At 35.9% G+C, this 16,217-nt stretch overlaps 1 protein-coding gene across 12 annotated transcripts in view; it reads right to left on the reverse strand.

Moving 5' to 3' along the window:
- ANKS1B (ankyrin repeat and sterile alpha motif domain containing 1B) overlaps positions 1–16,217 on the reverse strand; it is a 1,143,054-nt gene that overhangs the window by 690,848 nt on the left and 435,989 nt on the right. For all 12 annotated transcript variants that reach the window (XM_047741072.1, XM_047741077.1, XM_047741075.1 and 9 more), the window contains exon 10: positions 8,036–8,201. In XM_047741072.1, the coding sequence (XP_047597028.1) occupies positions 8,036–8,201 (166 nt within the window). The remainder of the gene's footprint in view (positions 1–8,035; positions 8,202–16,217) is intronic.

The raw sequence follows: 16,217 nt of genomic DNA on the forward strand, positions 1-16,217 counted from the left end.
ACTTGATTACCTCTGTAGACTCTATCTCTAAGTCTTCCAAGTAAGGTCCCATATTGATGTACTTGTGACTAAAAGTAAAAAAGAGGGGGTGGAGCATAATTCAACACATAACAATCCCTGTAAAGACCTAGTCATCCCTCGATCACTTCTCTCTGTCTCTCCAGGAAAGCTTCAGAATGCAATTTCTGTGTGTGTTGAAATCCTCATTTTGTCTGTAAACCTAAACCATGTTAATCCAGCACAGTTAACCAAAAACTATAAAATATATTCCCTAAAATATAACTATTTCGTTTCCTTGGCTTCTTATTTCCTAAAGGGCAGAATTTTCAAAGGGAAAAGGGATAACCTCCACTCCTCTATACTTCTCCTCTTTGTTCCCCTTTCCTCTCTTTGTTGGCATTACCTTTGTAATGGCCACCATCTTTTTTTTTTTTTCTGGACTGAACATTCATCTCCTAATAATCATGCTGTCTTAAGCCTCATCTCTGACCAATCTAGTCTTCATACTGCTTCCAGAGAGACTGTTCTAAACCAAAAACCCATCACATCATGTCCCTGCTTAAAGTCTGTCAATGGTTCACTTCTACTTTCAGGTGAAATCCAAACTTCTGAATGTCACTTCTTGTTCTTTCATGTATTTTTCCTTAGGAGCATTCTATGCTTTAACCATGCTAAGCTGGTCACTGTCTCTGAATGTACTAAGTTCTCCCATGCCTCTAGATCCCTGCATAATACCTCCCATTCATCCACACACCGTACACCTCCCATCCATACATCTAATTCTCCTTCTTTGAGGCTCATATCAGGCAGCACCCCTCCAGGAAGCTTTTACTCAATCTCTTCCTTTCTATCCTCCTGGAATACCTTATGCTTACCTCTCTCATTACACTTATTACCCTTAATTTAAATACATTCTAAGCTTATAAATATCAGGACTTTCACTGTTTCTTCAACAACACTTAGCACACTTCCTTAAACACCATAAATATCCAATGAGTATTTACTGAGTGGATGAGAAACTTCAAGGTAGTTACCCACCCAGTTCAGTGTGAGGACTCTAAAGGACTCATGTACATCAGGAGATGTCTCCACTTCTGGAATTCCAATGTTTGGTCATTAAAGGAGTTGGTAACAAAGGGAAAACATCAGTAGCCTCAACAGAGGGCAGTTACTTCCTTGAGTTCATCAGCTTAGTTAGATGGCCCTGAGGGGTAAAGGCAAAGCTAGGTATGAGTCACATGGGACCATACATAACAGAGTGAGACCTGGAAGTAATTAGGTACATGCAAAGCCTATGGGTTAATGGAATCAACAAAGGAAAGTGACAGAGACCGCATCCTCATCCAGACAGTAGACAAACAGTGATGCTGATGTTCTCTTCCACCTGCTAGGTTGATTATGAGAGGGAATTCTGTGGGGATCACTTGGTAAAGTGCTATCTAGAATTAGAACAGAACCTCTTCTGACTTGTATTCATCCCTACGCATATAATTAAAAAGAAAAATTCTTCCAATTAAAATCTGGACTCCCTTACCCCTAGAATTCACAGTCATGGTCAAAAGTGCAGACTACCAATCATTATGAATTAAGCATAGGTCAACCAAGCAAACTGGCTTCTTTTATACTGAATCTGGATGATTGAACATAATCAGGGAAAATGATATATTCATGTAAATTAACTCTTATCCCACTTGAAAATGAGTAACAGCAGTAAACAACTCGGTATTACAGAAGTTTGTATTTTCCAAAAGAGGCCATAAGAATATCTTCTTATAGCATGACTTCAGTAACCTTTTCTATAAAGGGGAGAGATGAATAAATCCCCTCCACTTAAATATAGGTAAGCTCTTGACTACCACAGAAATGATGTTGCCTTCTGAGTTAAGTCATAAAAAGCAATTCAGCTTCTGTCCCACTTCTAGGATGCTTGCTCTTGGAACACCGTCATTTACCATCACTTACACTATCACTTAGAGGAAGTCTAAATAGGCCATGCCAGCCATATGAGTCAATCCTTCAGCTCCCCTGCCCCCAAAGCTGTTCCAGCTGATAACACTTGAGACATAAAGAAGCTGTCCCTACAGAGTTCTCCCCAAATTACAGATTTATTAACAAAATAAATTAATCTTTTTTAAACTCACTAAGTATTGAGGTAGTTTGTTATGCAGTCATCAATGACCAGAATAGATTCTGATATTTGGAAATGGGGTGCTGCCATAACAAAAATCTAAAGCATGTGGCATGAACTCTGTGACTGGGCAGCTGACAGAAGCTGAAAGGGACTCCAAGTGAGTGACTATGGAAGCCATAAGGGCCGAAGAGAGGATTCTTGGAAACCCACAGAACTATGAGAAAGCTGTTGGTAAAAGCTTAAAGGAGAGCAAATGTAATCAGAAGCTAAAAGCAAAGCATCATTTGTGTTGTAGTAGTGGAAAGTTTGGCAACATTGACATCTGCAGTAACATGGAAAACAAGAAATGAACCAAATGAACTCTATGATTTAAGGATGTTTTCAGGAAGAATATTTAAGCAGCAAACCAGCTTCATCTGGCTGCCTATGATAATATGCAAGCCAAAAGAGAACTGAAGAATGACCTACCAAATAAATACAAAAGAGCCAGGAATTTCTGGGTACAAAAACAAAACCAGTTTATTATTTGCAGGCATTCCAAATGGCAAATAATTTTCAAATTAAGAAGGCCAATGATCAAATCTGGATGGGGTACAATGTTAGGCCTAAGAATGCTCTCAGTGGTGCTGTATAGAATCTTTAAACCAGACAAAAGACCCTCTAAGCCTTTTTAAGGGCATGACTCACAGATGCTCCCTGTTAACAATAGGGTTTCTAAGAATCTCAAGGACATTATCTCACAGAAGTCTCATAAGGAGCCCAATGCAGGGAAGAGCTTATCTGGAGATAAGCTTTTGTCTAATGGAGTAGACTATAAATTGGAACACAAAAGTCCACAAAGTTTTAAAAGAAATTATATCAGCCTGAACTGGAAGGAACAGAAATATAAAATGAGAAGAGCCCTTTTGACCCCTAATCTTTAACAGACAAAAAGCAAGTAAGAAAGATACTCAGCTATAAACATGGGCTACTTTTTATGTAAAATAATGATTCAGACGGTGGAACCACATGTCACAGAGAACAACTCTTATACCATAAACCTGAGTCTTTTTTTTTTTTTTTAGACAGAGATCACAAGTAGGCAGAGAGGCAGGCAGAGAGTGAGAGGGAATCAGGTTCCCTGCCGAGCAGAGAGCCCGATGCAGGGGTCGATCCCAGAACCCTGAGATCATGACCTGAGCTGAAGGCAGATGCTTTTAACCCACTGAGCCACCCAGGCGCCCCCATAAAGCTGAGTCTTCATCAAGGAACTGTGCCTGGTTAGATTCAGAATTGCCACAGGCTAGTGACCACCATGTGCCTGGTTTTCCCTGTGTTTAGATGAGTGTTCAGTTATGGTTCTCCTATGCCTGACTCACTATTATATGTTTGGTGTGTAAGAGAGGAGACTAATAAATTGTCTGATTCATAGATCATCACTGCCAAGAGCCAAAGCAGTCCAGAACCTGCACCATCAGAACTATATCAGGGACACTCACGGACATCTGAACCTAGACCTGGAGCTCATGCTATAAAAGGCTGATGATTGGAAGTCCTGAAGGTATAAACAAGTATAATTTGCATAGGAAAAGAATATAAATTATTGTGCCCAAAGAGCAGATGGTGGAAAACTGTATATTTTCTAAAACTGTCAGCAAAGGTATCTCCCATCATTTATTTTCTTATTACAAAGTAACTTTGACACTCTTCATTAGGAAGTGGGGTTCCTGTTCTCTCCCCTTGAATCTGGGTAAATATGGAACTATAGTAGAAACGATGGTCTATGACTTTGAAGGCTAGATAATAAAAATGATATAGCTTCCACCTGGTTCTTTTCAGATGCTTGATCTTAGAATCTAGCCAGTATGTGATGAGGAGACCCAGGCAGTCCATGGAGAGGAAAAATGGTCCTTAGCCCATAAATCCAGGCAATCTCTAAGCTGTCACCAACTTGCCAGCCATGTAGTGGGCTATCTTGAAAATGGGTCCTTTCTTCTCTAGTTGAGCAGCGCTGGCTCATACCAAGTGGAACAGACAGGCTATCGCTGCCAAATGAACTCTGCCAAATTTGCACATTTGTGAACAAACTAAATGACTTATGTTCCTCTAAGACAGTTAAGTTTGGGGGTGGCTTGTTAAGTAGCATAGGTAACAGACACAGACATCCTCTCCTTCATGAAGTCTTTCCCAACCTCCCTGGTGAATTGAAATGTTCCTCTTTTCTATTCCCAAAGCACTTTGTGTAACATTGCCTTAACACTAATTACACTCTTGAAATTAACTATTCACTTGTCTACCTCCATGTGATTGCAAGAATAAGACTGTGCCTCTTTGAAAATTAGTTCTTCAAATATATTACTTTTGCCTCACTCTCTCCTCTCCTGAAGATTTAAATAGACAAGTTAGAATTTCCCAGGGTATCCTCCAAGTCTCTTAGCTTTGCTTTCATATCTTTCATCTCTGTCTCTCTGTGCCACATTCTGTAAAACTTCTTCTGCCCTAATTTCCAGCTCACTAAAATCTCTCTTCAGCTGAGTCTAATTTGCTGATCTACTTATTCACTGAGTTTTTAAACTTGAGGTAGTTTTTCTCCATGTGTAAGTGTGTGTTTATAATAGCATGGTCATTTTTAAGCATCTGATAATTCAAATATTTGAAGTCTTTTCATGTGTGGATCTATTCTTTCTTGTTCCTATGATTCTGGTTTCAGGGTTTCTTATAGACTTAATTATTTACACTGTTAATTTTAATCAGAAAATTATTTATAGAAATTCTTTGGGACCTGGAAAAAAGCATATTCCTTTCTAGAAGGGTTACATTTGCCTCTGCTTAAAGTCCAAGGGTATTACTTTAAACTAAATTCATGGGTTGACATTTTTTGTACCATTCAGGTGATAGAAATTTTGGGTACAAACTGCGACGACCAGTTTGTGGTGATAACACGTCAGGAATTTCCCTCCTTGTTCTTCTCATGACAAGTCACCTTTCCTTGGGGTGGGGGTTATGGGGCAGAATTATTTCTGAGTACTGTAAGGTGTAGCTCCTGGAGTTCCAGCTCTGTGGAGGAAGAATTTGCTATTAAAATCTCTGTGCTGGACAGGTACAGAGGTTTTTGTGGGGTTGTTTGTTTTTTCTGTACATAAACCTTGAGGTTTATGAGGGCTCAAGACCAGAGTTCAACAGCAGGTTCAGAGAATTCCCTCAGGACAGAAGTGGCTTTAGTAATCTACTGGCTTCCCACCCTCACCAGTGTTTTGACCTGATTTTATCTTACTAACCTACTGACCCCCCCCAAAAGTTCCTAATCTAAATGTTATTCAATTTTTATAATTTTCCTGCCACTTTTCTAATGGTTTTCAGAAGTTTTCTTTTCTGTATTTTTAGTCAGAATACTTGTTTTCAGCAGGAGAAACCTAGTCAGCCTTGTTACTTGGGCATGTCTTTTTCATCCCTATATCCTCAGCTTACAGAACACTGGTTTGCACATGAAGGGACTCAATAATTTTTTATTGTTTAATGAATAAATCCCTATCTTCCTTTACCCTTTCATTCCTGCCTCCACCCCCACAATACACCCCTACTCCCTATGCTCTAATTAAAGTGCTTTTATATATTCATTCATGTATGTTTTCCATTTTCCTATATTAACTGAGATTTCTCCCTAACTTCCATGGTATTTCCTGGTTACCTCTCCTATGGAAGAGTTTTCATTCTTACCAACTGCTATAGTTTGGGATCAGCACTATCTCCACTCTCTGTGACTGCTTCTGATCACCCACTATTCTGTCTTTATCCAAAATCTGTTGCTTTTCCAAAGATTATGCTATCCTATTATAACAATCTTTTTCTGGTTTTATTGCTTACCATATGTAGACTTCCAGTCATACCTCCACATTTCTTGAGAATTTCAGTATGTGGTTCATGATTTCAACTATACTTCATCCCCCAATATAATTCAGTATAACAGAGTATTTAAGAGTATAGATCAGACAATCCAAGTGCAAGTCTACCCCTTATTAACATAGAACTGTGGGAAGTTACCCAACATTTCAGTGTCACAGTTTCTCCAACTGTAAAATGGTAATAATGATATTATTACCTTATAGCATGGTAAGAATTATGTGAAATAAGGTATATAAAGCACTTATAACAGCAACTGGCACTTGGTAATGCTCAATACATTTTTTTAGATTTTATTTTATTTTTTCAGTGTTCCAAGATTCATTGTTTATGCACCATACCCGTGTTCCATACAATACATGCCCTCCTTAATATCCACCAACAGGCTCACCTATTCCACAACCCCTCTCCCCTACAAAACCCTCAGTTTGCTTCTCAGAGTCTAAGTCTTTCATGGTGTGTCTCCCCCTCCAATTTCCCCTAACTCACTTTTCCTTGCCTTCTTCTAATGTCCTCCATATTATTCTTTATGCTCCACCAGTAAATGAAACCATATGATAATTGGCTTTCTCTGCTTGACTTATTTCCCACAGCATAATCTCCTCCAGTGCCATCCATGTTGGGTAGTCATCCTTTCCGATAAGTATTTTCTTTATTATGCTCTTACCTCATCTTAAAATTTTCCTTTTGCATGCTTACGATTCATACAATATCCTAGCCTCAATGTTGCTCCAAAACCTATTTGTCCACTTCTATAAAACTTCTCAGCTTGTTACCTAAAATGGAATTTCTGAATTTTACTTTAAACCGTTCTCAAGTTCTGCCCCTTCTTTTCAGCTGTTGACTTTTTATCTTAACCCAGGAATTTAATCCATTTGGAAATACATATATCAGAATCTCTCTATATTCATGACCAGGCTTTATTTTCTCCTCTTTTTGGGGAAAGCAATTTCTGTGTTTTCTTGGACTCAGTCTTCTCTACCCATTTTATTCTAATTCCTCTAACCTCTAAACTTGGCCAAGGCTTACCTAACCTTAAATAAATCAGCTATTGCTTCCTTGAACCTCTTTCTTCTCATGTTATTATCATAACTGTTCTAATCTTCTAATCTATTATCATCTCTTCTAATCTTCTGTACTCTCCACTCCCATTTTCTAGTGTCTCTCTGTTAACTTCTTCCAGAAATCTGGTTTCATCTCATCACTACTAAAACTTACTTTTCAAAATTAATCAGCAATTAGATTGTCAAACCTAAAATGCCTCTCTTTAGAGTTTCTCTTGCAACCTCTTTGCAACATTGAATACATTGACCACCCACTTGAAATGTTCCTCCATCGTTAGATTTCATGTTTCTAAACTGCATTCTTTCTTAGAGGCAGTGCTCAAGTAACACAAAGCAGATATGATGACAGTCAGACATTCATGTTTAAGAAAGGCCCCATCATGAGTTGGTCTTAAATAAGACACTTATCTCCAATTTCCTTATCAGTAAAATGGGCAAAATATTTATTTGCCTTGTGTACTAATTTATCAGGCAAATAAATAAAATAATGGATCTAAAAATACCATAAAATGTATAAAATATACAAAGTACCTGAGTACATTTCAATAACCTGAAAACAGGATGCAGAAAAGTATATAAAAAGACTCTTGCTACTAAATCTGCTATGAAGTTCTAAAGGATCCCAAGCTTTGTGTCTGACCTAGATGTTTTTCACTATTGCAAGGTTTCAAAGTACCTTCAGCAAGGGAGTACCACTCCTTGAGAGTTCTTGTCAGGAAGTTAAGAGACATTATATCAAAAACTCTGACCTACCTGGACACACTTCAAAATGCTAAAAAAAAAAAGAAAAAAAGGTAAGTTTGACTATAAGGAGCACTTTCATGTTTAAAATTTCGGGAAAATCAAAATATTAATGATATAATTTCACATATACAGGCATACAAATTGAATTGGTCCAATTATGAGTAAAAAATATTATTACTTCTAAAAAATTTTTTTAATTTTAAAAAAGAAATATTACCAGATCTTGGAGAAGGGGCCCTTGCGATTTCTAAGGAGCAAGGTTTTTTTGTAACGGCTATGTCCGTGAGATCACATAGAAAGTTCTCATTTTCTGAAGGAAATGTATCCAGAGAAGCAGATGGTACAATTTCCATAGTGTAATTCCTCTTCTTTGGATAGGACTCCTGAAAGGAAGGAGAAAAAATAAAAATAGCTTTGTGATAAAGACACAGCTTGTTTGATTTATAAAAACTAGAAAAGAAAATCAGATTCATCAGTTCTTCCAAAAGTGATTAAGAGGTGCTGATTCATCTGTTTGAATAAGTTATGCCATCATGTAACCCTAATATCATCAGTGATCTTTTTAGAAGTGTCCTGACAGTTTGATTCTTCTGAATTAACCACTGACAGTAAAGTTCATAATCTCCTGTCAGGATCTCTTTTTGTAGTATATGGCAATTTTCTAGTTGTGACATAAACTGTTGCTTAACTAGTTAATAGTCATTCCTGAGATTCTACTCCCTTGCCTGCTTCCTAGAGATAGCCAGAGCCATATGACTCAAGTTTGGCCAGTGGGATGAAAGGGAGGCTTCTGGGAAAATACTTTTTCTCCCCAGAGGAAAATGGGGCCCTTGTAGAGCTTAGCCATCCTCAGGTTTTAGTCTCTGGGTGCAGTTTTGATGTCTGGAGGTAGGACAAGCATGTTGTGACCATAAGGCAATAAGCTTAAGACCAAAAAGGTAACAGGCAACGAAGGATAAAAAGAGCCTGGGACCTTGATGATATCTCTGAGCTTACTGAAAGAGCCCCAGGACTAGTTAGTTACTCCAGGCTTCTTAAGTACAAACGTTCTTATATTATTTGAGCCATTGCTAATAGGGCTTTTTGTCATTTAGAAGTAAAAGTATTCCCACATAACACACTATTATTTTTTCTTTGTGAATACTGCTAACTAATACACTAAAGTTTCTCTTTTCAGGTTAAGATAAAACTAAGGTCCAATTCTATACTACTGATTCTTTGATGTATTCTAAAAGTAGGAATTTTTTTCATTTCACAAGATCTTAATTTCTTATACAGGGCATTAATTGTTCAACAAATATTTATTGGGCATCTATCATATGTACTTAGGACTATGCTAAGTGATAGAGATTTTTAAAAATCTCTCAGAAAGCACAGTTTACTAGAGAAGAAAACAGATACCACCATAATGAATTTCATAATTAATCATGCTTTTTGATGTTTTTTACCTTTATAAAGCATAATTCATTATCAAAATAAAAAGATAAATAAAAAATAAATTCATTTTCAAAAAATCTTCCAGGATAAATCCAAGGGCAATAAAGATTTAGTTTAAGATCCTATTTTTTCTATGGTGATATTTACAGTACTGTAGAGTAAATATTCAAGGTCAGTGTAATTGCTTTCAGATCATACCAGACACTCACACATCAGAGAGTCAATTATGTTCACTCTACCCTACTGAAAGCAGGAAATTAGGAGTAATTTATTTTTAACAACAAAGAGTGACAAAGTAGAAAGCATCTGGAGGAAAGCAATCAAGATGGTCTATGATTTAAAAACCATGTCGCAGATGAAATGATGAAAAGACCTGGAGCATACTATCCTGGAGAAGCCTTACAGCAGCATAATAGTTTTCACAATGTATATGAATGGCTATTCCTAAAGAATTATCCTACAAAGCTGGGAAGGGGGAAAAGCTGCTGTGGTAGATTTACTCTTAAGTTCTTAAAAGCAGAACAAAGACTAATGTTATAAGTCAAAAAGGGCAAATTTGAGTTGATATATAAAACAATGCTTTAACAATATCTAAATAATATTAATTAATAATATTGGTTATCTTTAAAATAAAAATGCACTAATGTAACAATAGCTGAAAAATACATTATAAAGCAACAGAAGAAACTCCTTATTACTCCTCGTTACAAAAGAAACTCCTGTTACTACTCATTCAGTAGAACTATCTATTGATAAAATTATCTATAAAACACATTGTAGGGGTGCCTGGATGGTTCAGTCAGTTAAGCATCTGCCTTCTGCTCAGGTCATGATCCCAGAGTCCTGGGATCAAGTTCCATATGGGGCTTCCTGATTAGCGGGGAGTCTTCTTCTCCCTCTACAACCTCCTCCCTCCCCTGCTCATGATCTCTCTCTCAAATAAGTAAATAAATCTTTTAAACACACACACACACATTCATTGTAGAGTGAATGTATCAGAGGGCTATAAACTCCCTGAAGGCTGGAATTTGTCTTGTTCACCACTCTACCCCCAGAATCTAAAACAAGTCCTACCACACAGTAGGTGCTCAAAAAATACTTACTGATCAACTGAACATTTTCTAATGTCCTTTTTAACAAATTCTACCTAGCAGTTAGGGAAATGATTTTGCCTTGTTCAGATATAAATTGCTTTTTAGTTTGGTTATTATTATCGTTTACTGGTATTGCTTACTGTTTTGCATATCAAAAGTGAAAAAACTGAGATTACAACAAAAAGATTATAAAGAGTTTGAAAAAAGTGTCTAGTTTAAACCCTAGTTCATCCTAAAATCAGAACAACCTGTTAATCAGAACAACCCATTCTTCATGGATTTGGTTAGACTGGAATTGTACTCTGTTTGTAAAGAAATACAAAGACTTAATGGCCTTGAAAGATACTCTGAAATTTAACCACACAGGATGAATTATTTTGCTGTCCCCTTAAAAATGTAATATAATGTTTATTACAGAAATATTATAAAATGTAAAGAAAAAGAAAAAATTACATGAAAATGCAACATGCTCAGATAACTCGTAGTAATATTTTGGTGTATATCCTCCCAGACTGCTTCCCTCTGTAAATGTGTGTGTGTGGACATGTGGGTGTGTGCAAAGGAAAGAAAAAAATATATTAAACAACAGTGAAGTGCACTCTCATCTGCCTCTGAAGAAAGTGCCATTACTTCTAATTGGAGAAGTCTACAGTACACAGTTTCTTTATGGACAGTGAGAGGTCCAAAGGAAGAAGATGATGAAAAAAAGAAAGCAAAACTGTGCTTTTTTATTCAGATATTTCATATTGTCAAAAAAAGGTACACTTAAATAAGTATCTGACTAGTATCCCTCGAAAGAGGATGGATATGTGATAGAACAAAATAATAAAATAAATCTGCACATGTGCACTTTGTGTTTATATAAACTTTGTGTTTATAATTCCTTGGATTGTTGTTGAAATTTAACTATATGTGTAATTATCAGTGAAGAATAAATTGTTGCATATTACATGCTTTTGAATTTCATAAGAACAGTATAAAATATTCTTGCTCTTCTATGACTTTTCTGTGTTTCATTTCTTTTCTATGTGGTATTGGAGTTCACTATATAGGTATAAAATAATTCACTTACAGATTCTCCTGACAATGGGCTTTTAAACATTTCCTAGGTATTTTGTTATTAAGAACAATTTGCTAGTAACATTTCTGAACATGTCTTTTGGTACAAGTAACCAGGGTATGTAACTTATCCTAGTAGATGTGGGGCCGAAAGTCAAGAATAGACAGAAACTGAGAAAAAAATGAATGAAATAAAAAGTTCTACAGATACAGGAGTTTGCAGCAAGAGGTGATCATGAGAACCAAGACTGGATACCCTGTAGATTCTATAGAAATCTTGAGAAGGACATTGCATTTTCCCACTCAAAGTGGGATGAAGGGATTTTTCTATAAATCTTACTTGAAGTTGTTATATATAAATATGTGTGTGTTATATGTGATGCTTTATAATCTGATATAGATTTTTTTCTAATAATGCAGTGTGAACAAGTTTCAATGACAACAATGTGTCTATACTTTTTAAAATTTAAGGTTAAATCTCAATATACACATGGTCATGATTTATTTAGTTAATCCTATCATACTGAAATTTCAATGTTTTGTTTTTATGGGAATATTCTTGTGCATATACCTTTGTTTACATGTTCAGCTATTACTTTTGAAATAGAATTCCTGGTATTTTGATAGGGATTGCATTGAAGATGTACATTGCTTTGGGTAGCATAGACATTTTAACAATATTTGTTTTCCCAATCCATGAGCATGGGATGTTTTTCCATTTCTTTGTGTCTTCCTCAATTTCTTTCACGAGTGTTCTATAGTTTTCAGAGTACAGGTCATTTGAAGTCTTTGGTTAGGTTTATTCCTAGTTATCTTATGACTTTTGATGCAATTATAAATGGGATCAATTCCTTAATTTCTCTTTCTTCTTCTTCATTGTTAGTATACAGAAATGCAACTGATTTCTGTGCATTGATTATATATCCTTCCACTTGCTGAATTCCTGTATGGGTTCCAGCAATTTTTGGGTGGAGTCCATCTGTGAAGAGTGAATATTTGACTCCTTCTTTCCTGATATGGATGCCTTTTATCTCTTTTTGTTGTCTAATTGCTGAGGCTAGGACTTCCAGTACTATGTTTAACAACAGTGGTGAGAGTAGACATCCTGTTGTGTTCCTGACCTTACGGGAAAGCTCTCAGTTTTTCCCCCACTGAGAATAATATCTGCTGTGGGCTTTTCATATATGGCTTTTATGATATTGAGGAATGTTCTTTCTATTCCTACACTGCAGAGAGTTTTAATCAAGAAAGAGTGCTGTATTTTGTCATATGCTTTTTTCTGTATCACTCTGGAAAAGAGTATGGAAGTTCCACAAAAGTAAAAAACAGAACTACCCAAAATCCAGCAATTGCACTACTAGGTATTTACCCAAAAGGACACAAACATAATGATCCAAAGGGTCACCTGCACCCCAATGTTTATAGCAGCAATGTCCATAATAACCAAAATATGGAAAGAGCCCAGATGTCCATCAACAGATGAATGGATTAAAAAAAGTTTATATATATATATAAACCTTTTTGTATATATATGTATATACATGTATATATACATATATATAGTCAAGTACACACACACACACAGGAATATTACTTAGCCATCAAAAACATGAAATCTTACTATTTGCAATGATGTGGATGGAACTAGAGGGTAATTTTGCTGAGCAAAATAAGTCAATTAGAGAAAGACAATTACATGTAGAATTTAGAAACAACACAAAGGATCATAGGGGAAGGGAGGAAAAAATAAAATAATACAAAGTCAGAAAGAGAGACAAACCATGAGACTCTTAACTATAGGAAACAAATTGAGGGCTAATGGAGGAGAGGTGGGTGGGGAGGTGGGGAAACTGAGTGATGGGCATTAGGAGGGCACTTGATATAATGAACCCTGGGTGTTCTATGGAACTGATAAATCACTAAACTCTACCTCTGAAACTAATAATACACTATAGATTCATTAACTGAGTTTAAATTTTAAAAAAAAGGAAACAGAATTCCTGTGACAACAGGTATATACCATATGCTTACATTTAATTGACTCTGTTTCTGGACTTTCTAATTGGTTCCATATGTTGATCTATTTTAGTACCAGAATCACGCTGTTTTGCTTACTAAAACCTTAAAATTAATTTTACTATCTGGTAGGATAAGTCTCTCCTCATGTTCATCTCTGTCAAAGCATTCATGATTAACCTCGTGTTTATTTTTAAAAAGATTCTCATTCTTCCTCAATGCTATCCAGTCGATCTCCAAGTCCCTTACTTTATCATTGAATTATACCTCAAACACCTTTATTTCTCTCAAATCCTGCTACCACCCTAGTCCAGGTCACCACTGTTATCTCATTTGAACTGTTAGAACAATTTCATAACTAGTCTCTTTGCCTCTGATCCTGCTTTTCTCCCAATTAATTCACTTTCAAACACTAGCATGAGGTTACTAAGAGTTATTCATGTAAAAATCAACTCATTTACTTTCATCATAACTTTGAGAGAGAATCATAAAACGCTCTAGTCATAGTACATGATGATTCTTTTTAAACATTTAACATGGTCTCTTGTGATATCTCAGAATTTTTATATTGGATGATTTCACTAGATGCATTAATGATCCAGAGAGTAAACTGATTAAAATAATAAGATCTGGAAGAATAATCCAGAGGTTAAACATAATCCCATTAATTTATAAGATAAATCAAGTTAATTTCTAAAGACATCCTTGTCCAGCACCTAGCAAAGTGCCATGTTTTTTGTTCATAGTAGGGCTCTATCAATACATGCTAAAAATAAATACATAAAATAATTGATATTTTAGTTAGTATTTTAAGGCCTTTTTATCCTCCACAAGGATTCAAGAACCTCAGTGGCAAGGACCATGACCATCATTTTCATATAGTATGCACTTAATAAGTATTTGTCAAATGAAGCCTGAAAAAATGTCATTCAAAAACTCACAGATTCAAATCACTGTAAGAGCAACTTATACTTGTAAAGTGTTTCATAGTCTGCAAAATAAATAATATTTCATTTACCCAAATGATTCTTTTTTAGCCTGCACAAAAAGCCCATCAGTGTTATGATTATCTCCATCCAGAAATTAAGGCTCGGAATTCTTAAGTGACTTGTCCAATATTAAGCATTCAGAGCTCTCACTGAGGTCTTGTGACAGCTTATCTAGTGTTCCTACTACTGTATCATAGATATAAAGGGACTATGACAAGATCTTTAATGTCAGAACTATGGGAAAGAAAAATTTCCATACTTTATTAAGTAGTATATAACCCAACCAACTTAGTAGCCTTTGTAATACCTTTTACTTACAGTGGGAAATGTGGATTTTGATATACAGGTTAACTGCCAATGTACCTTTGGTGATAAACCCTGGTAAATGGACCAGAGGGATTAAAAGAACTGGCCCAACAATTTGTGATTCAACTTCAAGGCTTCATTGTAGCTAGTCTAGCAAAATTGGGATATAATTTTGTTAGCAGTTTTTGCTTTTTTCTAGATATTTAACCTCTACCTTTATTCAAATGCCTGGTTAATGGATCCTAGACTTGTTTCTGTTCTTGATATTTTAATAATAGTAACATACTGGACACCTGGGTGGCTCAGTCAGTTAAGCTACTGCTCTCAGCTCAGGTCATGATCCTAGGGTCCTGAGTTTGAGCCCTGAGTCATGCTCCCTGCTCAGCAGGAAGCCAGTTTCTCCTTCTCCCTCTGCCATTCCCCCTGCTTGTGTTCTCTGGCTCTATCTTTCTGTCAAATAAATAAATAAATAAAATATTTAATAATAATACTAACAACAACCACAACAACATAACTAGGTATATAGGACTGTGTTCTCTGCCTTGGTCTTTGGTAGCTCTCTTCTTAGGAGAGATAATGTCCTAATAATGTCTTGTCCCTGAATCCTGAACAGGACTCCAAGTCCCTAAATGCCTAACTTCACAGCTCCTGAGGGAATGTCTAGCTTTGATGCTTAGTCTTAGTCAGCTTACCTGCTATAGTTGATTGTGCAATGTGTGGACAAAATAATACTTCCTCAAAAAGATGCATACATTAAGAGCATTGAATAAATTAATAGGACATATGACCCCCAAAGAAAAACAAACAGGAGTAATAAAATGTCTACATATTCTGCTTTCATGTGATGTTTACACTGTGCTCCTCTAAAAGTTTAAAATCACCAGTGGTAGGCTAAAGCTAGCAAGTCAAAGTTTATTCATGATTAAATATGAAGCCCTATAGTGTAGCACAGAAATCAGTTATAAATTTTCAGTATGAAGGTATATAGATTAACACTACCATGAAAAAAGAATTAGGAGTTACAGCTGACAGTATGAATGACAATGTAATATACTAAAAACATAATGTGATATTGGCTGATTCAATATAAGTATGATATTTAGACTACCGAATGTGACAGCTCTCCCTTCTTCTGTGCTAATTAGAATTGGGAATTATCCAATTTAGTAATTACATAAAAGATAAGCTAATTGTATCATGTTGACCATCCTTGTAAGGTGGTACAAGATTTTATTCATCAAAAAAGCCAAAGGATACTTGGCCATCTGACTTGTGAAAAATCTTGGCAACAACCAGGGGCACAGGGTACGGACACAATTATTTCTCAAATGTAGCAATGATGTGACTTTTTATCAGAAATAAAGCTACCTTGGAGGCTTTTCTAGATTATTAGAACATCACTGTGATCATGCCTCTTAACATAGCTCTATTCTTCTTTTTTTCTTATTGTGTTATGTTAGTCACCATAAAGTACATCATTAGTTTTTGAAGTAGTGTT

Source organism: Lutra lutra, chromosome 8 (assembly GCF_902655055.1).
Source record: "Lutra lutra chromosome 8, mLutLut1.2, whole genome shotgun sequence".
NCBI lineage: Eukaryota > Metazoa > Chordata > Mammalia > Carnivora > Mustelidae > Lutra > Lutra lutra.